Source organism: Symphodus melops (genome assembly GCF_947650265.1).
Source record: "Symphodus melops genome assembly, chromosome: 20".
Classification (NCBI taxonomy): Eukaryota; Metazoa; Chordata; class Actinopteri; order Labriformes; family Labridae; genus Symphodus; species Symphodus melops.
Window position 1 is genome coordinate 5,647,354 of NC_136710.1, and position 22,483 is coordinate 5,669,836.

At 41.9% G+C, this 22,483-nt stretch overlaps 2 protein-coding genes across 3 annotated transcripts in view; one reads left to right on the forward strand and one right to left on the reverse strand.

The window, feature by feature from the left end:
- The window catches only part of plcb3 (phospholipase C, beta 3 (phosphatidylinositol-specific)), a 44,279-nt gene extending 24,692 nt beyond the window's left edge, over nt 1-19,587 (forward strand). Inside the window, exons 3-34 of one of the 2 annotated variants that reach the window (XM_079371309.1) lie at nt 1,282-1,350; nt 3,685-3,822; nt 4,139-4,218; nt 4,315-4,368; nt 4,648-4,720; nt 6,559-6,659; nt 6,866-7,032; nt 8,421-8,567; nt 8,703-8,860; nt 9,192-9,274; nt 9,411-9,495; nt 9,965-10,112; nt 10,451-10,552; nt 10,647-10,720; nt 10,808-10,904; nt 11,012-11,096; nt 11,440-11,564; nt 12,069-12,223; nt 12,303-12,464; nt 12,596-12,695; nt 12,864-12,968; nt 13,269-13,363; nt 13,539-13,680; nt 13,847-13,888; nt 14,042-14,151; nt 14,322-14,431; nt 14,821-14,980; nt 15,250-15,326; nt 15,594-15,683; nt 15,806-15,863; nt 16,101-16,187; nt 16,442-19,587. In XM_079371309.1, the coding sequence (XP_079227435.1) occupies nt 1,282-1,350; nt 3,685-3,822; nt 4,139-4,218; nt 4,315-4,368; nt 4,648-4,720; nt 6,559-6,659; nt 6,866-7,032; nt 8,421-8,567; nt 8,703-8,860; nt 9,192-9,274; nt 9,411-9,495; nt 9,965-10,112; nt 10,451-10,552; nt 10,647-10,720; nt 10,808-10,904; nt 11,012-11,096; nt 11,440-11,564; nt 12,069-12,223; nt 12,303-12,464; nt 12,596-12,695; nt 12,864-12,968; nt 13,269-13,363; nt 13,539-13,680; nt 13,847-13,888; nt 14,042-14,151; nt 14,322-14,431; nt 14,821-14,980; nt 15,250-15,326; nt 15,594-15,683; nt 15,806-15,863; nt 16,101-16,187; nt 16,442-16,753 (3,591 nt within the window). In that variant the 3' untranslated portion in view covers nt 16,754-19,587. The remainder of the gene's footprint in view (nt 1-1,281; nt 1,351-3,684; nt 3,823-4,138; nt 4,219-4,314; nt 4,369-4,647; nt 4,721-6,558; nt 6,660-6,865; nt 7,033-8,420; nt 8,568-8,702; nt 8,861-9,191; nt 9,275-9,410; nt 9,496-9,964; nt 10,113-10,450; nt 10,553-10,646; nt 10,721-10,807; nt 10,905-11,011; nt 11,097-11,439; nt 11,565-12,068; nt 12,224-12,302; nt 12,465-12,595; nt 12,696-12,863; nt 12,969-13,268; nt 13,364-13,538; nt 13,681-13,846; nt 13,889-14,041; nt 14,152-14,321; nt 14,432-14,820; nt 14,981-15,249; nt 15,327-15,593; nt 15,684-15,805; nt 15,864-16,100; nt 16,188-16,441) is intronic. The other variant, XM_079371310.1, reaches the window with a different exon arrangement.
- Nucleotides 1-22,483, reverse strand: part of ppp1r14bb (protein phosphatase 1, regulatory (inhibitor) subunit 14Bb) — a 190,008-nt gene that overhangs the window by 52,268 nt on the left and 115,257 nt on the right. The window lies entirely within an intron of this gene.

A 22,483-nucleotide genomic window follows, 5' to 3' on the forward strand; every position in this document is an offset into this window, starting at 1 on the left:
TTTATCACAACAAAGAATCTTTATTCACATGTTTTTTTCTCTCTCTCTCATTTGTCTCCTCAGCATTTCTGCTGCCTGCTGCAGAGCCTTTGAAGCTCACCAAATCGTCACTCAGCAAATGAAAAAGCAAAAATATAAACACCAATAAACATTTGCTTGTTATCACCCAAAATCCAGCTGAGAGTGACGGCAATATCTAAACTTTGCTTGTTATAAGCAAACTCTTAACTGCTGAGGAATTAGCATCGTGATGACATGAAAGTCTCTGAACCATTACAAGAGGTTTCACACATCACTTAAAGTTCCTGTGTTTGATTTGGCCTGTTTGTGTTTCCTTTTAAAGTCAGAAAGCTTACACAGCAGGCATTAGATTTAAGAACGTTCAAACTCAAAAACATGAAGCTGTTATATTTCTGCGAGCTTGTCCTTCCTCTGCCCGAATCCTTGCATCAGAAGCTTTGGTCACTTTTTGGTTCTGTTACTGGAATACGTCTGAAAATCAGTGCAAGACACAAGTTTTTAAAAACCCTAAAAAAACCTGACCATCTATTTCGATTTATGTATATTTAATTTAAAGATTGTGTTTGGGGGGTTTTTCATGCCTTGCAGACAGGACAGTGGAGAGGGGGGGAGGGGGGTGCATGACTCGCAGGAGAGGCACCAGATTGGATTTGAAACAAGAAACGGCCACCCGCCCCGAAGACTACAGCCTCTGCACACGGGGCACTCGAACCCGGTGCTGTGGCTCAGTGGTAGAGTCAGTCGCCTGTCAACTAAAGGTTGGGGGTTCAGCGTCCTCGGTTAAAACACTGAACTGCAAATGGTCCTGAGTGGCAGAGCCAACAGCATGTCAATGGAGATGAATGAGATGATATAATACTGATGGGCACTCTTTCTAGGCATCTTCTGCCTTCAGTGTGTTAATGAGTGATTCATGTCGTGTCAAACAGCTTTTGTGCGGGCGGAAGACTACTAAAAGTCTCTCAATCGGTACGTTAGGCGTTTGATCCCCAGCTCCTGCCGTTACATGTCGATGTGTCCTTGGGCGAGACCCTTAAACCCAAGTCTCCCGCTGCTTCGTCGGCAGCATGTGCATGTGTATGAATGGATTAGTTTGTACTGATGGACCAAAAGCAGCCTCCTCCATCAGTCAGCCAGTGAGTGTGAATGTGCAGGTGTGTGTGTAAACACCAAAGTCATACTTGAACATGTGCAGCAACGATGATGTAATGCTGACTTTCTGTCCGTCAAGGGACCGACTGACGTGTGTTTGTCTTTCAGGAGGTGGAGACTCTGGACATCGCCACTATCAGGGACACCAGAACAGGAAAATACGCCAAACAACCAAAGGTTAGTAATGTGTGTGTGTGTGTGTGTGTGTATGTGTGTGTGTGTGGGCGGGAGAAAGAAGCTGTCACCTCCTGCTGTTGATAACTACGTCCTCTGAACAGAAATGTGATGTTCAAGTGGGACTGTCACCAAAAGATGTGTGCGTGTGTGCGTGTCCACGGATTGCGTGTGTTTCCTTTCTCAGCTGATGGTACAAAGGTGACAGAGTGCTAATGAGCAGGCTGACAGATGGACCATCAGACAGGAAGTGATATAACCAGCGACTGTTGGTGGAGGAAGTCGTTGTGTAAGAGCGGAGATCTGGCAGACGGAGAGTCTAATATAAAGCGGTTCATCGTGTTTCACTTCAAACATATGGATGTGTTGACACAGTGCAGGCTGGGGGATCAAATTAGTTAAAGATAACAGTCAGAGTCGCTGCTCCATTAATGTATCACGTACTTCACTTTAATTGATTTCTTCAGTGCTTAAACCTGGTTCTGCTTTCAGTCACAATGTCAAAGTCGGAGTCTTTTTGCAAAAAAAAAAAAGATTTATATGTTGTCATTTCATAGATTTTAGACGTCTAAGTAATTATGGTTTTTAACGTTGCAGATATTTTTTTATTAGCTGATCGTTTTTTATTTATACAAAACCATTTGAGCAAAAGTCACCTCAGGACACTTTACAAGAAGAGCAGGCCTCGAGCATTGTCTTTGTTGTGTTATCTAGAGCAGTGGTTCTCAACTCGTCTAGCCTCAGAAGCCACCACCAACTCCTTGAGTGAAAAACTGCGACCCAGATTTCGGCTATTTTTCGACCAGTCAGATGTTGTGCAAGTTCGGAATTCAGTCGCTACAAAATGTGATTGAAGCAAGAAAGTTAACGAAGCAAACTTTATTACATAAGCTTTTTTTTTTTCTAGGCGCGCTTTGACCCCACTGAAATCGGCTTTGACTCAGAAACCTCTGGGTCTCGACCCACTGGTTTGAGAAGCACTGATTTAGACAGACCCACAATGAACCCATCATGAGCCAGCACTTAGCAACGATCGGCAAAGAAAGAAACACTGCTGTCTGTGATGCTCCCAGCAGTGCACAATGAATTGTCAAGCTGTGATAATCAATGACACTAAAGCTATTTAATGATTGTATTTTAAATAAAGAATAAAATGACACACCAGTTTTTGAGAGTCCAATAACTTTGAAAGTCATTTATCTCCATAATGAGAACACTTTTAAAGCCTGAACATGCTCTGATAAACACACAATATAATTTGAGCCCCACCAAACAAACAGCTCACAGACCATGTTAGAGGATGGCTGGTTGACAAAATCCAATATTTACCCGCCAGAATGTGAGACGTCTCCCTCAGGAGTCGGTGAAGCTTTTACTGTAAATATTAAACAAAACAAGTAAAATGCAATGTCCTCAGGGTTTGTTGGCCGCATCGACTTTATAAGATGATAATCAAGGGATTTCGGATTCACGCATTGTATTTATTTATTCATTTATTCGATTATTTTTCATTCTCTCTGTCTCTCTCATTCTGTCACACTAACTGCAGATTACATAAAACAGAGATATCATCATTAGTGAAATTTATTTCCTCTTTTTCTGTCATCAAAGACCTCTCTGTTCTCAGACTTGTTTTACATCAGGCATACATTCCTGTGACCTTTGCGTGTGGCTGCACTCTGTCTGTTTTTCTCTCGTCATGTCACCTCACCAATAAAACAAAGTTGTCGTCCTTACTCTTGTTCTGTCGACGACGCCGGCTTTAAAAGCTCAACAACCCTAAGCAGCAGTGGGAACCACTACGTTGGGAAAAATCAGTTTTATGAGGACTACTCTGGTCGAGAGTAGTTCCCAGCAAAGCTGTTCACAGAGGAGGTCTGTTAACTGGCAAGAAGAGCTGCGTAATAAAATGTTTGAAATGTGGCTGCTCGGCTCCAAATTAAGCTGCTTTCTTAACGATAATGTCCATTCTGTGCACTGCTCTGCCCGTGCTTTTCTTGATAAACAATCCTCCGAGTTCATTTGTTTAATTGAAATGAAAGGGACGGATGGACGGCAGAGAGCTCGTAATGGAGAGAATGCATAATTGATAGAGAGAGGCTGAGAGAGCTGCTGGTGGAGAGAGAGGGTTCTGAAAGGGAGGAAAGAGTCGTTTGGTTAATTAGATCAGATTGCCGCACCACATGCTTCACATTTACTGTCGTCTGAAGACACAGAGATGGATGAGGAGCGGGGAAGGATGGAGAACTTGCACATACAGCAGTGTTGTGTCTCACAGCGTATGATTTCACATTACCTTATAAGTAAGAGGAACAAATCGATGTGTCTGTGTGTCAGGACCCAAAGCGCCGGGAGGTGCTTGGCTTCGGTAAGGCTGAAAACGTCGAAGGGAAGCTGGTTACCATCGTGCATGGCAGTGACCTGGTCAACACCTCCTTCCTGAACTTCCAGGCTATGCAGGAAGACACGGCCAAGGTAACCATAGAAACCACACGCATCTTTTGGGTACCATATAACATTTATTCCATCTTTTCTTCCTCCCTCTAATCTTCTATCCCTCCCTCTCCTCGTGTTCCTCCTTCCTCCCTGAGGCCTTATGCCGACTCCTCGCTTTGCGATGTTGACATAGACGGAGGCGTGAGCGTATTTACGAGTTGTAAAGACGGTTTATTTCCTGTGTATTGTATATAAAAACTGTGACTTAGTTTAACATCAAACAAAGAGTTAAACAACCTACTCTTATAATCTCCTTCTTGTGTGTGTGTGTGTGTGTGTGTGTTTGCTTTGCCAGATTTGGACGGATGAGCTGTTCTCTTTGGCGACTAACATTCTCTCCCAGAATTCATCCCGGAACACCTTCCTCCTCAAAGCGTAAGGAGTTCATAGAGTCCTGTCACGAGACACGAGACAACAGTTTCCGATCATGTTTTTTAAAGTCTCTCTGCGTCTGCCTCCTCTGCTTTTCAGGTACACCAGGTTGAAGTTGCAGGTGAATCAGGACGGGAAGATTCCTGTGAAGAAGTGAGACAACGCCCTCATCAACCGCCACTTTCTGAACTCTAGAGAGAATTAAATAAGCCAGTGCCTTCTTCCCTATTTCACTTTCACAATCGGCTCCAGTTTAGTTTATCTCTGTTCACTGTTGACATTTGACCCATGTTGCGGTCATAACTTTCACTTAGATGAATCGAATCCTCCCTGACTCTGCTGATAGAACGCTAAAGCTTCTTTCCAGGGAAAATTCTTCCTTGAACACGATCAAAAAGTGACCCGTTATTTCTCTGTCTCTCTGTCTTCCAGTATTCTCAAGATGTTTTCAGATAAAAAGAGAGTGGAGACGGCGCTGGAGCAGTGTGGCCTCGTAAATAACAGGGTAATCATGCAAAGGGATCACTGACCTCAGGGCTACTCCTCATGTGTTCTCTTGTGCTCCTTCATACATGATAATAGTTACAACTCAGGCCGTCACCCTGGGGTGCTGCAGAACATTCTTTACATGCCTTTTCAATATAAGGAACCCGAAATAGAAAAAGCTTCAGGCTTGAAGTGTGACCTGCAGATATGAGTATTTAATTTCTAATGCCTTTCAACACAGATCAACACTGTTCCACTACGATGTGATGTTTCTTTAACACTCTTAGGTTTTAGTTGTTGTAGTTGTTTGTCAACCTGTTGATCTTTGTGCTTTCTATGTGAAAAGAGGTGGAAATCCTCAATAGGAATTAAAGTGATTCAATTTTGAGCGAGGGTTCAGTTGAGCATACTTCTAAAAATCAAGTCAAGGCACATTTTTGCTGCAGAGATTTCATAATTTATAAAAGATATACATGCACATAGAAAGATTTTAAAAAGGTTTCACCTCCTGTTCATTATGTTGTACTGGACAAATAGCTTCAGCAAACCGACTTTGAATCCACATTTATATAACAGGATTGAAATACTTAGTTTAAAGGTCACTTGTTATGCCAAATACACACAATGTTATCTAACATTTGTGTGTCTATGATTGTCTACAAACTCCCCAACTGTGAGAAAATTCCATCCTCTCCCTGTTTTGCCTGCTCCACTTTTCAGAAAATTTGTGCTCAAACAGGCGGTTTGGAGATTTTTCTTTTGTGACATCACAAAGGGCAGTAACCCCTCCCCCAGGTGGGTGACACTCCCACAGCTAGAGGTTTGTTCTGCCCTCTTGAGTCTGCCTTCTAACCTTGAACAATATGACATGGAGTGAGAAAGTCTCCTTTTAGAAAGGGGGGCGTGGTCAGACACAGCTGATTTGCATTTAAAGCTACAGACACAGAAACAGCCTGTTCTGAGCAGGGCTGAAATAGAGGGGGTTATATAGACATGATCAAATCCAAAATCAGTGGATTTAGAACAATAAACTTCATACACATTTTTTGGTGAGCTCTGAGACTTATATAAAGGGTTTGAAAGGAGGATAATATGTGACCTTTAAATTAGTCATTAGCAAGTCACTGTACAGCCCTTTACATTAAATGTAATTGCATACACTGCTGACATAAAAGCTTGGATAGTGCTGTTCCTGTCCTCTAGACTACTCGAAGCTCCTTTTGCATCACATGTCACATTCACCCCTTCACACCACACACTGATCAACCACATAAAGGGCCCATCAGTACTAACTAATCCTATTCAGACATGGCTTTGTCCAGCTAAATGGAATATAACTGACTGAGTTTGAGTGCAGCAGTGTAGATACTAAAGATTTGACCTAATTTATTTTTTTTACATACTCCATATAAAACACATTGCATGCCAACAAAGCTAGCTTTACCTTGTTTGTGCAGTGCAAGGCACCAAAGGATTGTGGTTTGGGTGGTACAACAAGGTTTCCTTGTGTCATCAGTTGGTTCAATCTCTCCAAGAAATCTGTTTGCTGCAATCACAATACTTTGCTTTTTAAACAAGTGACCAGATTTTCCAAACTGCACTGTCAGCATTTCTCCCCGTCTAGCTATGCTCTGGTGCCTCCTACTGGTTAAACAGAAACAAAAAAACACAAAGTGGGGAAGATGAAAGACGTGAATTGGCAGCCTGCAGCGTCCACAGTTATTCACAGTTTAATTTATTTCTGTTCAGTGGTAGTTAGCTGAATGTTAATTTGTACCCTAAGGCAGCAAAAATGTGTCTGAACGATCAGGCCACATGTATTTTCCGTCCATATCTTTCAACACAATTCTCTCTCAGGCAGAGGGGCTTAAGCCAGATGATTTCACATGGGAGGCCTTCCAGAGGTTTCTTGCCAGCCTCTGTCTCCGGTCTGAGATACAAAGCATCTTTGAGGAATGGTATGTGACACTTGAATTATAATTTGACAAACATTTGTTGTTTTATTCCAGTTTATGTGACCCAAATAAAATGTAAGCCCCAACCATAATTCCTTTCATAATGATGCTCTCCTTTGACTTAGAATCACTTGAAATGCTAATCATCTTCACCTCTGGAAACAGGCACTATCTTTTACAGTAAACTGTTGTTGTTGTTGTTGTTGCAGTGGCTCAAAGGGGAAGCCTTTCATCTCTCTGGACCAGCTGATGGACTTCATGAACCGCAGGCAGCGAGACTCCCGACTGAACGAGGTGCTGTACCCCCCGCTGAAGAGAGACCAGGTCCGACAGACAATGGAGAAATATGAGACCAACACCAGCCAGCTGGAGAGAGGTCAGCTACTTTTAATTATCATTTACGGAAATCTCTGGTACTTGGATGCTTCTGTCCAGAGCACAATAAAACATTTCATAAACACACAAGGACAGAAAATAAATATAAATAAATATAAATCTGCACTAATTCCTAAAGATTCAAAGAAGAGGATTTAGGGACTCTTGAAGACCCTGCTTAATCAAATAACCTCTCAAATAATCATAACTTTAAATGTATTGCTCTTTTTAATAAACAGAGTTGACAAAAGGTTTTTTCAAAAATACAAAATCAACACCCCCAGGTACTAAAGATTGAAGTTTAAAGATTGGCTAAAATATCATGAAAGACAGGGGGCTAAAAGTGATTAATTTAAAAGGCCGTTTTGGGGTTTTACCCACCAAAGGGGAACTTATAGCCTAATTTCCTCTCGCAGACTGTCCCACAGAACAGAGAGGCCCTAAAATAGAAGTCACAGCTTTACCTCAAAAGCGATCAGTAAAACCTCAAAACCAAGATAAAGCAAATGAAAAACAACTTCTCCAAATCATCACATCTCAAAAGATAAATATTTGTAAAACATTCCTGTGTTACAGGAACAGAGAATATTCCTGAATAAGTCCTGTTACAGAATGGATTATATAATGTTAATGAGAAATAATCCAGATCATGTATTTTGCTGCGAAATACGACACTTGCTGTCTGACTTCCTTCGTACATTTTTTGAGGGCCGCTGTTTGCCGGTCTTCAGACAGCATCTGAGAGAACGAAGGCACTTGAGATAATTGTTTTTAAAGAACAAAGAGAAAAAACAAATCAGCTTTTTTTTTTTTTTTGCTAAGATAACAAGAGTTAAGTGCACGCAAGAAGATCGTATCTGTTTGTCCCAAAGCAAAAGCTCCTCAGCTACAGCTGGACTCTGGTAATTACAGACTCCTACATGTTTGTTTGCCTTGACTTTTATTGCAGCTAAGTGGTTGTCCTCTTCTACAATCACTGACCACACTGATCCTGTATCATTTAACCTCCTGCCAAACATCCAAAAATGTGGGAGCCATTTATGATAATCCTTTTTTGTGGTCACCCGTGGATAAACTGCACAAAACCAGGAAGCATAAACAAAGCCCGGGCTACCTCTGCTAGGACAGTGTTAAGCCAAAATCTGTAAAAGGATCCTCTGTCCATAATGTCCATGCCTAACCAGGAGAGCCCTCGAAGCCGCTTGTTTGTCATGAAACTGGAGCCTTTTGCTGTTTACTAGAAGAGCACATCTTATTAGCCTCTTCCAGCTTTTGACTAACAACTTCATCTAGTTAATCTAATTGCAGGCCCATGCTTGTTTGTTCACTTAAACTTGTAAAGTTTTAGCTGTTTTTATGCTGAGTCAACTTTTTTTCTTTCTTTTGCAGACCAGATCAGTTTGCAGGCTTTCACGCGCTATCTGGGAGGAGAAGAAAACAGCATCGTTCCTCCGGAGAGGCTGGATGTCATCGACGACATGAACCAACCGCTGTCGCACTACTTCATCAACTCCTCGCACAACACATACCTCACAGGTGCGAGAGCATACTCACAGAGCGCGCAGGACTCAGATCGAGCACACGCCCGAGTCAAACGCTTCATTTGAATGTCCAGCTTTCGGAGCTACAACTGTCAACTGTCTTTCCCTCCCTCCGTCTGTCCTCCTGCAGTGGGTCAGCTGACCGGTCTGTCGTCAGTGGAGATGTACAGGCAGGTGCTGCTGACCGGCTGTCGCTGTGTGGAGCTGGATTGCTGGAAGGGCCGGCCGCAAGATGAGGAGCCCTACATCACCCACGGGTTCACCATGACCACTGAGATCCCTTTTAAGGTGCTGCTCGCTGCTCCTCTTCCCAGCGAACATGTGAAGTTTGGTCAGATTAAAAACACTGAATATGAAGGCATTGATCACAGACAGAGCACACAAGCAGATCAGGCGAAATTCAGCCATGTTAATTACATTTTGTCCTCTTAGTTTAGCTGATGCTTAGCTGGTTAAATATGGCGAGGTTGTGCTGCTTGATTTCAAAGCGATTAGCTTTTATATGTTGGTTAAAAGCGGTCATTAAAATGTGATAAATTGGCTCGTTGATTTAACATGTGCTTGAAGATTTAATCTGTTGGAGCTCGATGTCACGTCTTCGTTCTTCCCTGGTCTGTAGGAGGTGATCGAGGCCATAGCGGAAAGCGCTTTCAAGACTTCACCGTACCCCGTCATCCTGTCCTTTGAGAATCACGTCGACTCGTAAGTCACTCAAGAAGTCATCGTGGATTCAGATCGTCAGAGTTTGGATCTGGGCTCGACATGTTTTCTTGTTGTTTTTTTCCCCATCCATTAATAAAATCTTATCTTAACTAACTTGCGTCTCATCTTCTGCCAGAGCGAAGCAGCAAGCCAAAATGGCCGAGTACTGCAGGACCATCTTTGGAGACGCTCTGCTCATTGACCCACTGGAGAAATATCCGGTAAGACTGATCACCGGTCAGATCGTGGAGAACTTTAAACGCACAAATAATTTGTCTTTGTCCAGAGAAAATACTTTTCTCTTCAATATGTCACTGCTCTTTCTCCAGGTTAATAAACAACATGTCGTTACTCTTTGACTCCACGGTCACGTTGTTATTAAACGTGAAACAGTCGCTTCAATAAGATGAATTAGTACGATCAGCTATGTTCTTTTTGAACCAAAGAGCACATCTCTTTTATTCTATTCACCCAAGAGCCCCCCTGGAATCAAAATGAGCTCAACCTATGAAAAGTTTCTCATTCAATGCTTCACTTTGAAGAGATTAGACACAGGAGGTAATTATGGAGGGACAGCTTGACCTGCACACATTATTCTTTATGACCTGTAAAGGGTTTCTAGATCTGTCGGTCACACAGTCTTGCAATCGGTTTGAACTGAAATGAACTCTCTTCTTTGTGTGGCCTCAGCTGGATCCCGGTCAGCCTCTCCCGTCGCCGCAGGAGATGCTCGGAAAGATTCTCATTAAAAACAAGAAGAAGCACCACCACCACCGACCCTCGAGTGGAGGCAGCATACGACGCAGAGAGCTGGAGGAGCAATCTTCCCCCAACAATGGTGACTTCCTGAGTCTATTTGCATGCAGGGCAAAAAAAAAAATCACAGATGCAGAATGTTTTTAAGCCCTACAGCAGCCGATTCTTACGTCTTAATTCCTTAAATCTGTTTGAATAGTGAACAGAAGTTAGCTTTCCCTGTCCTGTGGGATGAAAACGTGTACTGCCTTATTGACTGAAGTGTGACAGCTAAACCAAGTCGGTTACACACAACTTTAAAGGATCAACAAAAGACATCTTGCTTTACACATTTGTGCAAAAAAAAAAAAAAAAGAGATTTTAAGTTAAAATTTCAATTTAATTTCAACCTAAAGCTATTTTCTGATTTTGTCTTTGTAGATTGTCCTTTAAATGACAGCGAAGGAGGTCAGCTCTTGTCCAATGGGGAGGAGAAACTGGCTGAGATGATAGTCAAAGACTCAGAACCTCGCAAGTCCTTAGGTGGGTTTGAAAAAGAATGACAATCATAATGAGTGGGGGAGAGAGAGAGAGAGAGAGTGCCAGCAGACTGATGTTATCTACGTTTTCCCTCCAGGAGGAGAAGGAGAAAGTGAAGAGGATGAGGAGGATGAACCAGTTACGGACCTGAAAAAGCCGAACTCCGATGAGGTAAGATTCATCCAGTGAAAAGGACAGACGGCGTGTCTGACTGCCTGGTCGGCTGACTGACGGATTACTGGTATCTGCCTTCTTCAGGGTACAGCCAGCAGTGAGGTGAACGCCACGGAGGAGATGTCCGGCCTCGTCAACTACATCGAACCTGTCAAGTTCAAGAGCTTTGAGGTGGCAAACAGTAAGTGTGTGTGTGGAAGAGATAAAGGGACAGAATACAACAACAGCAACAAATCCAGCATCATTAAGTAGAAAGATTAATTCTCTGTCTGTCACTCTGTCCCCCAGAGAGGAGGAAGTTCTTTGAAATGTCCTCATTCGTGGAAACTAAAGGCATGGACACCCTGAAGAGCTCCCCCGTCGAGTTTGTCGAGTATCCTGCGGTGCTTTGAAACTTGTGCTTCTTTTAAAAAGTTTGTTTTTATTAGCGTTGTCGGTGTTGCGCTCATTTCGTGCACTGACTCTCCAGGCAGATGGAAAGTTGTGAGTACGGAGAAATGCTTTCAAGGCTTAAAAAAAAAAAAAAAAAAAAAGGGCTCTGAAAAAGGAACAAAGAATATCTGTCATCTGTTGCTGTTGTAAGCGCGTAAAAACGTTGACCAATGTCTGCCAAGAGGTACCAATCTGATGAACCAATCACGCCTCGCGCATCTGATTACAAAAACAACACTTATAATTCCCATGCAGTGTCTGGTCCTTAAACGCCCCTCCTCCAGGTACAACAAGAATCAGCTAAGCAGAATCTATCCTAAAGGAACCAGGGTGGACAGCTCCAACTACATGCCTCAGCTCTACTGGAATGTCGGCTGCCAGATGGTGGCGCTAAACTTCCAGACCCTGGGTAAGATCAGTGGTGTCAGCCTCAGGTGGCCTCTAGAGGGCGTAATGTAGAACACAAAGAACAGGACATGGCAGTTAAACGTTATACCAAACCTTTATTTTCCACACACTCCAGGCTCTGTTTTGACAGTGGGAAGTTTTTCTTCTGTAGCCGACAGAATCAGTGGTGTAGATGGTTTAAAGTCTACTGAGTCTCATAAATAATTCATCACTCATGACGGATGAGTGAAAGCGTCTCCATCTTTATCCCGCTTATCTTTTGTATGTAACTGTCATTTTGAATTCTAACTTTGTACTTACATTTTGACATTTTATTCTTTTGTCGACACTTTATCTTTTGGTTAAAGTTTTGTACAGCTGCACTGTCGTTCATTTACTGCTCTATGTGTCCTTGAATTTCCCCCTGGGGACAAATAAAAGTTTTTTGAATTTGAATCAGAATGAATCTCCTCACATTGTCCCAATTTTCTTCCTCTTTTCCACCCTTCCTGTTTCTATCTTCCAGACCTTCCCATGCAGTTGAACATGGGTGTGTTCGAGTACAATGGCCGCAGCGGCTACCTGCTGAAGCCTGAGTTCATGCGCAGGACAGACAAACACTTTGACCCCTTCACAGAGAACATCGTGGACGGGATAGTCGCCAATACTGTGAAGATAAAGGTAAGAGCAACACGTGTCATCATTTGGACGTCAAAGATTCTGTCCGTGATAACAAACATGTCCTCCAAATATCCACCAGGTGATCTCAGGCCAGTTCCTGACCGATAAAAAAGTTGGCGTGTACGTGGAAGTGGACATATTTGGACTTCCTGCTGATACAAAGAGGAAGTACAAAACTAAAACATCCAATGGGAACTCACTGGACCCTGTTTGGGATGATGAAATGTTTGAGTTCAATAAGGTAACTCGTGCACACAAGGATTCTCTTTCTATCTTTCTGTCACACTTCCCTGTTTGTCCTTTTTTAACTAATATATTCTCTCACTCTCTCACTCTCACTCTCTCACTCTCACTCTCTCTCACTCTCACTAGGTGGTCCTCCCGACACTGGCCTCTCTGAGGATAGCAGTGTTTGAAGAAAATGGCAAGTTTATTGGACACCGGATTCTCCCTGTGTCAGCGATTAGACCTGGTCAGTACACACACACACACACACACACATACACACACACACACACACTTGTACTGTAATAATTTCTGCAATCAGTGGGGGAAAAAAAGTATAATGGCTGTTGCAACTTTTCACTTCCATCATCAAATCAACAGAAGTCCTTTTTTTTATTTGTATTTTTGTGCCTAGGCTACCACTACATCAACCTGAAGAATGAGCTAAACCAGCCCCTTCTCCTGCCCTCGCTGCTGGTTTACACTGAGGCTCAGGACTACATCCCCAATGAACACCAAGGTAAGAGCGCCACATTTCCAAAAGCAGCTTTCTTATTCACGATACACAGTTGACCTTAAAGCAAGAGTCCAACCATGTTTTATTTATGTATTTAAGCTAACTATCAGATGCCACCTTTCGGTTTATTACTCTGCAAATCATTAGAATTGAATTTTACTTGAAGCCTTGAATTTGTGACGTAGCCATGGATTTTTAATTTTTCTTGAACTTAAAGCGAAAGACGTGGAGCAGCTCTGCAGTTGCTCCACAATGTGCAGACGTGTTGAATTTGTGCGTTTGCTTCTGTGTGCGTCCTCTCAGAGTACGCCGAGGCTCTGACCGACCCCATCAAGCACATCAGTCAGCTGCACAAGAGAGAGACACAGCTGGCTGCGCTCTTAGACGACAACAGTGAGGTAAGACACATCTGGGTGTTACAAATTTAAACAGCTGCTTCACTGCACGCTCAGAACATGTGTGTCGGTTACTTGTCCCCTTTTAATAAAATGCTTTTACTGAGTGGAAACCAACAAGCTGTGTGATGGGCCAGAAGTTTTTTTCAACGTTCAGTTGTCTTTTACTTTTGTTCAGCACGTCCCCAACCAGCCAAAAGAGGGAGACTACAGGAGAGACAGTGAAGTTATTCCAGGATGTCAGCTCCCCTCCCCCTTCCACAACCAGCCCATGGGCCCATGGGACGACGCCCCTGACATCATTAAATTACCTGCACCAGGTAAGCACATCCTCAAACTGCAGCTACACAACCTCACATGTTGTTTACGTGAGCGTGTGTGTGCCCTGCATGCAAACGATTTTACACAACGATTCTGCTGCTTGTGTCTGGCTTTTCTCCCCCCATCATCCATTTCATTCATACAGTTGTTTCTGTGTGTGTGTAGTTCAGTCTCAAAAGGAAGACCTCATCGCCAATGTTCTGGCAGGTAAGGCCATCTCACAGCCGTCCGTTTTTGTCACATTGAGCTGCATTGTTGTTTCAATGAAAGGCAAACGTTGGAGTCAGAGAAAGGCAGGAGCTGCCAGTTGTGATTTGAAGCCGGAAATAACAGAAGAGATTTGCCATGTTCATCTCTTAGGCATCCAGGCCCAGTCGATAGAGGAGCTGAAGCAGCAGAAGCACTACCTGAAGCTGCTGAAGAAACAGAGCAAAGAAATCAAAGAGCTGCGCAAGAAGCACCTCAAGAAGGTACGCACAACAACACGTGTAAAACAGGACGGAAACACTCATATGGGCTTGGTTTTATTCTCCACGAGTTTGAGATTTTACAAACAAAATTCGTGTGTGTGTGTGTGTGTTTGTGTGTGTGTGTGTGTGTGTGTGTGTGTGTGTGTGTGTGTGTGTGTTTGTGTGTGCAGGTGTGGAATCTGAGTAAAGAGCAGAAGAGTCGGAGTAGCCAGGTTCAATCTGACACCCAGAGGAGACGGAGTCAGATGGAGAAACACCTCAAACGTAGCATGAAGAAAAAGTAAGAACAGGTGGATTTATGGTCACATTATGGCCAGCAGGGGGAGACGAAGTAGCCTACGACGTGACAGCGAGGAAAAGGACTTCAAACCTTTTTAGTCCCTGTCGCTATTGGCTGTTTAAAGAGCTTATTGTGATGTCATTGTATACTTGTTCAATGTGTCTACTGCTAAACAAATTGTCTTTCGGGACAATTCAGATGTCTTTGACTTTAACGTGCGAAAAGATGTGGTGCAAATAAACAAAAAGCATTGTGTTTATGTGTAGAGGAGGGACTGTGGGGGTTAGTGAGGAAGAAAAAGCAAACAACATAAGGAGAGAGGGTTTCTCTTCTTTCCAATGATGCTTACTGTTTTACTTCACCTGAAATGTTTTTGTGTTGTGTCCAAGCGAATCTCCGGAGCCGGTGCAGCGTGAGCTGACGGCGTTGGATCAGGAGATCGAGAAGCAGAATGTCCAGCTGAGGGAGTGGCAGATGCATGAGCTGCTGAAGCTCCGACAGCAGCTTCACACACTGGAGAAAGAGAAGCAACAAGCACACCTGCTGGAGGTAGGAACACACACACACACACACACACACACACACACACACACACACACACACACACACACAGAAGCCTCTGTGTGAAAAGCCATAACACATGCACACCTACTGTATCTGCCTTTGCAAGGGGACACACTTGGGCTAACATTGAGGACCACCTGTGAGTCCTTAAACAATGTCATCGTTATCTGACCTCCCAAGAAAGTTTGTGGCACTTCGGTACATCTGCGCAGTGATTTGCTGGCAGCTCGTCATCTGCTGCTGTGTGTTTTCAGGCCTTCCAGAAGTTAAAGGAAACGGCGCATGAATGCCAAACAGCTCAGCTGAAGAAGCTCAGGGAGACCTGCGAAAAGTGAGTGTGGCTGATTCACCTCGCTCTGCTATAAATAAATCTGAAAAGAAGTTAAGACAGGGGACTTCTTTTTAATTGTTGTTTCAGATTTAAGACTGCCACAGTGTTTCTGTCTGTTTTGTTTCTTTTCTACCTTTTTGACTTTAAATCCTGGTCTCTGAGTGTACGAGCAGCTTTTTGCACCTTCGACAAAAAAAGTGAAACCCCTCGAGTTTCTATTGGTCTGCATGTGAATATAACCATGGAATATTGATTGTGTGTCTGCAGGGAGAAGAAAGAGCTCCAGAAGATCCTTGACAGAAAGCGACAAAACAGCATCAGTGAAGCTAAAAGCCGCGACAAAGACAAGGCTGAGACGTAATAAATGAGTCTCTGCTTTCAGATTTGAATGAATTCTGTGAAAGTGGACCTTTGTGCAGTCAGACCTTACCTTAAATGACTCTGTCCTCTTCTTCTCTCATGTTCCTCTTTCTCTGTAGGGAGCTGACTGAGATCAACAGGAAACACATTCAAGATTCTGTCGCCTTAATCCGCGGGGTAAGCACCCACTTTAACACTTATCACCAACGCGCCTTCAGGACTGTCTGTTCGCCCCCTAATCCACATTGCCATGCTTCCTTCCGTCATTCCTCCTTTATCCTTTTTTTTTTCTTGTCCTGAAAATCTGAATTCTTTCTTTTCACAAACCTTACCGGTCTTCATCCCATTTCCCCCTTTATCTCCATTCATGTCATCTCTGCATTTTCCTTTTTCTTCTCCCTTCCTGCCCACCAGCTGGAGGAGGCTCAGACCAGGAGACAGGACAAGCTGATGCTGAGGCAGCGGGAGATCGTGCAGCACATAGATGAGGAACTTCCTCTGGTGAGCACAAGCACATCGAATAACACACACGCGCGTACTAGAGTGCGTTCACGATTAGTGGGCTTAAGAACTGTTAGCAGGTATATTTTTTTAGAGAGAGTCAAAACAGCTTATTGCCCATGCTTCAAGGCTGCGAAGCTAATCAGCTCGTTAAAAATACTTCACACATGAGGCAGGAATCCTTTCATGTTAAACTCAGAAACGGAACAAGCACAAGATTATTTTTATTTTTATTTTTATTTTTTTCTCTCCAGCTACGTTCTCAGCTGGAGAGGGAACTGGAGGAGGAGTACGAGAGACTGCCGGAAGAGATCTGCCAGCACCTTCATTTGGAGCTCCAGAACAAAGGTCTCCGAAAGGACGCCCTGTGCTCGTCTTTGTCCAATAACAGCAGTCCCAGCTCTGGCTCGGGCCCGCCCTCCAACTGCTCCACACCCTCTTACCCGTCAACACCTAATCGCGTCACCTGGAACAAGAGCATGGACAATAGCATGGTCTCATTGGCTGATTCCTCTTCCTCGTCCACCCCCCCAGTCCTGTCGGAGGCGGAGCTGTCGTTCAGTTAAAATAATTGCTTGTAAAAATCTAAATACATTCACCAGGGGTCTATAATGATTATAATGAGGGAAAGTAATGATATTAATTATTAACTAATTTTATTGCTTTTTTTATTACAGACTGTTTTGTTCTTGTCTGCAGAGCTTTATTGTTTTTACGAAGCTGTTTCTGTCAGGTGACGCGTCATGCTTTTTATTGGAAGAAACAAACTTTTTACTTTTTTTTTTTTTCCCCTTCACATTTTCTTGTCTTTGTTTTGCTTTTAATGTTTTATCCTTGGATACATTTTTTTTTTGTGTCTTATTTCCACTCTTGTTTTTTCACAGCACAAGCTCTATGCTCACTGTTTTCCCTGAAGCTTTCTGTTTGTAAAAACTGAAAAGCTTTTTTTTTTGTCACTCTTTCCAGAAGCTTTAAACTGTGTGGAGGGAATTTGGGTAAGAAATAGCTGCCTCAACAGTTGACCCAAGCATTTACTATTGTACATAAGATATTTTGACATTTTTCGGTAGCACTAATTGACCAATGAGATTGTTTCTAGGGGGCGTTATGTCCTACTAATAGATATTGAGATATAGAATAGAGAAACAGTAAAAATCCCTAAGGGTACTTGCTTATTAGTGCTGCAAAGAAATGTCAAAACCACACGTTTACCACTTCAAAAAGTACAATTGATCAAAGTTAGAAAAAGAGTTTCCAGTATTTAGTTTCAGGTAGGACATTGAAGGGAAAGAGATTAATGAGAGCAAAAACAGCTGCAGTTTTAGCTGTAATGGCAGCAGCTGCCCTCTAAGCGGTGCTGCAGCATTATCTGTTTTTTAAATGGATTATTTCAGCTTTTCATTCATCTAGCTTGATTCTCTTGGCCTGTACCTGAACACACACACACAAGCACTCATCTGTCTCAGAAGGATGTGCAGTGTCATTAACCAGATATCCATCAATCCATAAAAACACCCGTCTGTGTGTGTGGGTGTGACTGTGCATGTATGTGTGTATACCTGAGGATAAACAAGGGAGGTTTAAAGTGAGACTCATTATTCTTGACTGTATTTTCCACTGAGGCGTTTATGAATGTTTATCCAAACATAGTGGTATGTGTGCATGTTACACACAGTCACTCACATAGTCACAGCTTATTGGTTCGGGGGCTAAACAACTTTAAAATCCTCTTTGCGTCCAATCTTACCCTGTTTGGAGAAAAAAAAAAACCACACACACATTAAGATGGAACCACAATATTGTACCACTATTGCAGATGACTTAACTCGGGCTGTGGGTGTCAGTGTGTGTGTCTGAGTGTGTGTGTGTGGCCAGAAGTTAATCTCTTGATGAGACATCTGCTTTTTGGGGAAACTAATACTTCCTGCTTAATGGAAAGAGCCTGCTAAGTGTGTGTGTGTGTGTGTGTGTGTGTGTGTCTGTGGAGCAGTTAGTTTGCCACTTTCGCTGCCTGGGGAAGGACTTAATACATTCTTTTTAAATAGCAACACCACTGTAGGAGAAGGTCTTTACACAGTGATTTAAAGCTGCACTATGACATTTTAATGTAACATTCTTAGTCCAACTCTCCAAATGAGGCCAACACATGAGGGTATTTCTTCCTCTTCCAACTCTAAACCTGTAGATTTGTTCTGTTTGACAAGTTTTTAATGTTGAAGCATTAGCTACTGTAATGTGGTTATGGTCCTTTATATTAAAATGTCACCACCTATGTAGAAGTTAACCCTAAGTTTACAGAAGTCGGTATTCTGATTAGTTAATTTAACTGAAGCCTCAAAATTCAGAGTTACCTCTTGACTTCATCCAGGGCTATCACTGTATGTCGTGCTTTAAAAAAAACAGTGTTCTTGTTTCTAGAAAGATAAGGAGACATGGAAACAGACAGTGGAAACTTCATTAAAGGGTGAAAAGGCTCTGTTAACATGACAAACAAGTCCGTCAGTTTTTGATTCTCCATGGTAAACCTTTTAATTCTGCGTTAATGTGCACAAACTTAACGGTACTTTAATTTTAAGATTCTGTGTTTATGTCTCTGTCAGTGCTGCCTCGCCCTATTTTTTATCCATTACTGGAGATTTCTTACAGCAAACATTTGACTTTTTTTTTTCTTGTCTTGCCAAAGGGTAAATGATGGCACTTTGTATTGATGTGTTGTTTGTATGTTTAGTTTAAGGCAAATTTTACTACTGACCAAAAGTGCTGAAGAGGCATGGAGGTGGGTTGAAGTGGAGGGTTGAAATGAGAATGAATTTTAAAAAGAAACTCCAACAACAGATTTTTTTCACACACACAGCCTTTGTAAACTATTATCTATTTAAATGACATTTTAAAAACGTTTTAATCTATCCAGTGATTCAATTAATAATCTGAAGACTTTGGACCTTGAATTAACAGTCACAGATCCCCTCTTTGTTTACCTCTGTGTGCATCACGCTTCATGCATCATGTGCATGTGTATGTTCTGCTTACCTGTGTTTGTTCACTGATGTTGTGTTAGTTTAAAATCTATGGAGTGAAGATAAAATTGTAAGTGCCGCCACTCTTCGCAAAACAAAAGGTTTATTTGAAGACTTTTGATACATTCCTGTCTGGTTTTAGACCCATCCTGGTCAAAGCCCATCCAAGTCCAGTGTTCAGTAATCAGTGTGACATTTGTAAGATCTGAACATTAATCACCAGGTACTCAAAGGTTTTCACATTCTTCTTTTTGAGTGGAAACATCCCATATTAATGCAGTCCCTCTTCATGTTTTAATGCACTTTTCTCATTCTCTGTTTTTGTCGCCTGTTTTGTCTTTTGTTCCTGTGACATGAACATCAATACAACCACTTCCAAATGATTATTGCATTTTTGTGTAAAGCTCTGTCGGTTATTTTTACGAGTTATTGCAGCTGCTGAAAGAAGGATGGTAGATCACAAGACGGCTATAAAAGAAAGGATTTTGGTTTTCACACTGAGATTTATTTAAAAAACTTTGTAGGCTTTATGATCTGCAACATAACAAGCTATTTGTACTACATCAATTTATCATCCTTTCACACATTTTTGACCACTTACTCTCTATCAAACCCTTATCTTAAATCTTATCTTAGCTGCAGATAATTATTACCAAACAATCCTTCATCTTAAGAAACGCATCGACTTATAAGGATCACATTTCTATACAACACTGAGCTTTAGTGTTATCATTGCAATGACTGTTGGATGTATTTACAGAAACAGTGAGGATATAGCCGGTCATTTATGGCTGATATAGAGTCATTACTGTTTTGATTAGTCAAATATAGGTTAATGATCAAAGACTCCATGGCATTCTGGGTAGTTTTATGACCACAGACACCGTGATAAACCCAGAGTGAATTATCAAAATACTTCGAGGCAGATGTTGGAGTCTTTGGTGTTTGTGTTGGTTTACGCCCCACTACTTTGCTTTTTAAGAATTTTTGACCAACACATGCATGCTGGCCAAAGACGACTTTAAAGGACAACTAATGTCGCCCTGCTTCTGTTACATGTGGAACAGGGAAATTGTTTGCTAACACATTAGCAATGTAACCTTTAAATATGTCTTTAACTAGAATAACTTGACTTACTTGCTAACAATTAGCAGGTGCAGTGTACTGGTCATTGACTAAATAGATCTCTTTGACTCGCAATGTAAACCATCTAAAACCAAATATCCGACATTCTTTCTCCTCAGTAAATCAGTAAATGCTTTGACTTATAACCTGAGCATGAAAGAGAAACACAATAAGTATGCTAATGCTGTTAGCAAGTTTGCTTCCCACCAGAATTGAGCCCGAGGGCTGTTTCTTGTCAGCCATGAGCTTTAACCTCTCTCTCTTCTGTCCTGTTTATGCCAAAACAAGAAAAAGTATTATACTCTGTCTCCATCAACCTACCAACAGACAGTCTGCTTACTTCAGCCTCACACACACACACACACACACGTTTACTTTTCTTAGACATTTGGTGTGACTCGTCTCCCTCAGGCCCACCCTGGGGTCTCTGCCTGTCTTGTCTTCTCTCCCTCTCTTTTTCTCCATTTCTCCACCACATTCTCCCATTTCCCTCGGGTTCATCCAACCAAAAGACCATCTTTTATTTTCAGATTCATTTAAGAATTAAAGGCAGCAGCCATATTTGTATACTTATGTAGTGATAGTAAAGGAAGCATGCGATACACATTAGACAAGACATATGATACTGTAAATGTAGTGTATATGACTGCAGGATTTAAAGGGAATACTATATACTGATGTAATAATTTATTCTTTGATTAATATAAAGTCAATGACTGAATATTCAGTAATAAACATAAAGAAAGCTGGATCTTGGCTGTTTTCTTTTTTTCTTCAGGTGAAGTCACACCATCATCCTGCTCTTTTCCCCCTCGACTCGTTCCTCTACTTTTTTTTGGATGAGGTTTTGTTTAGAGGGATTTTTTTCTTCCCCCAGCATTTTCAGGCTTCTCCTGCACGCACCTGCAACCCTTTTGTGTTAAGAAACTGTCCATTATTTAACAATTTTCGCTCTGTGTAATGTGTTTTGAGTTTATTGCAAGTGGCAGACTCAGTTTGGAGGCATGGCTCTTCCTTCTTTTCACACTGACTTTAATTCTGAAACACTTTTTGCTGGATGTAGGAACAAACTGGGGTCAGCATCCTAGCTGTTAGCACCGTTTAGTCCGTTTCTGCAAAGATCTGTTCTAAGACAGACAAACAGCTCAATTGAGAAAATAAAAATTGCTGACATTAATAATAAATATAATTCACAAATTCATTAAGATGTTTTTCTCCGATGATCAGAAGAAAACAAAGAAGCCAGCATGCACAAACAACAATGGATGTTGTATCCTTTATGAGGATATATAGATGACTGGATTTCTATCTGCATCAGTTAATCAGAAAACACAGCTCAGGGAATTCATAAAAATCATAAATATGCTGAATAAGGAAAGTATTAATTGTGACATCGTTGCTTCTTACAAGATTAACAACGATATTGAAAACACAGTGACACAAATTGGACTGACACTGATGCATCCTTGAACTGAATGTTCGTATACTGTATAGTAAAAGTGGCGTTTTGTCAGCAGAAAGGTTGGTTTGAGAATATAATCCTTCACAGATCGCTGATTTCCTGTCACAAATCCTCTGTAATCAGCAACACAAGAGGAGCCCCAGATGAGGCCATTGGTTTGGGAGATTATGCACGTTATTCGGACTCTGTATTATGTCCTGATTAGCACCTGCATCATTTTAAATTGTTAAAACTGCATAAACATTTTGTCGCCTGGGAAATCTGTTCCGACTGCATCAACCTCCCGTCTATCACAAAACCAAATCTGTTTACCCATCATTGTCTCTGTGAATTTAAGCAAATTTATTTTTTTCTCCACCCTTTTCCTACATCTTTTTTTTGTTTTTTACTTGTAACAAACTTCTTCTTCTGTAGCCCCCTATCCAAACACCCACCCATGCTTTAATCCCAGCAAGAAGAATTTCACTGTCATCCTTCAGTCTGTCTTATTTCTTCCCTTTCTCATCTCTCCTACTTCCTGTCAATCTCATTTCTTCCCAAACTTTTTTATCCCTCCTGTTTTTCAAACAGCCATCTCCATCGTCTCCCTGTCGCAGTCACTACTGTCAGCTCTCTTTGATAACATCTCCTTCTTTTTATCCCTTTCGTTCTCTGTCATATTATCCCCCTCATCCTCTCACTCCGGTCTATAT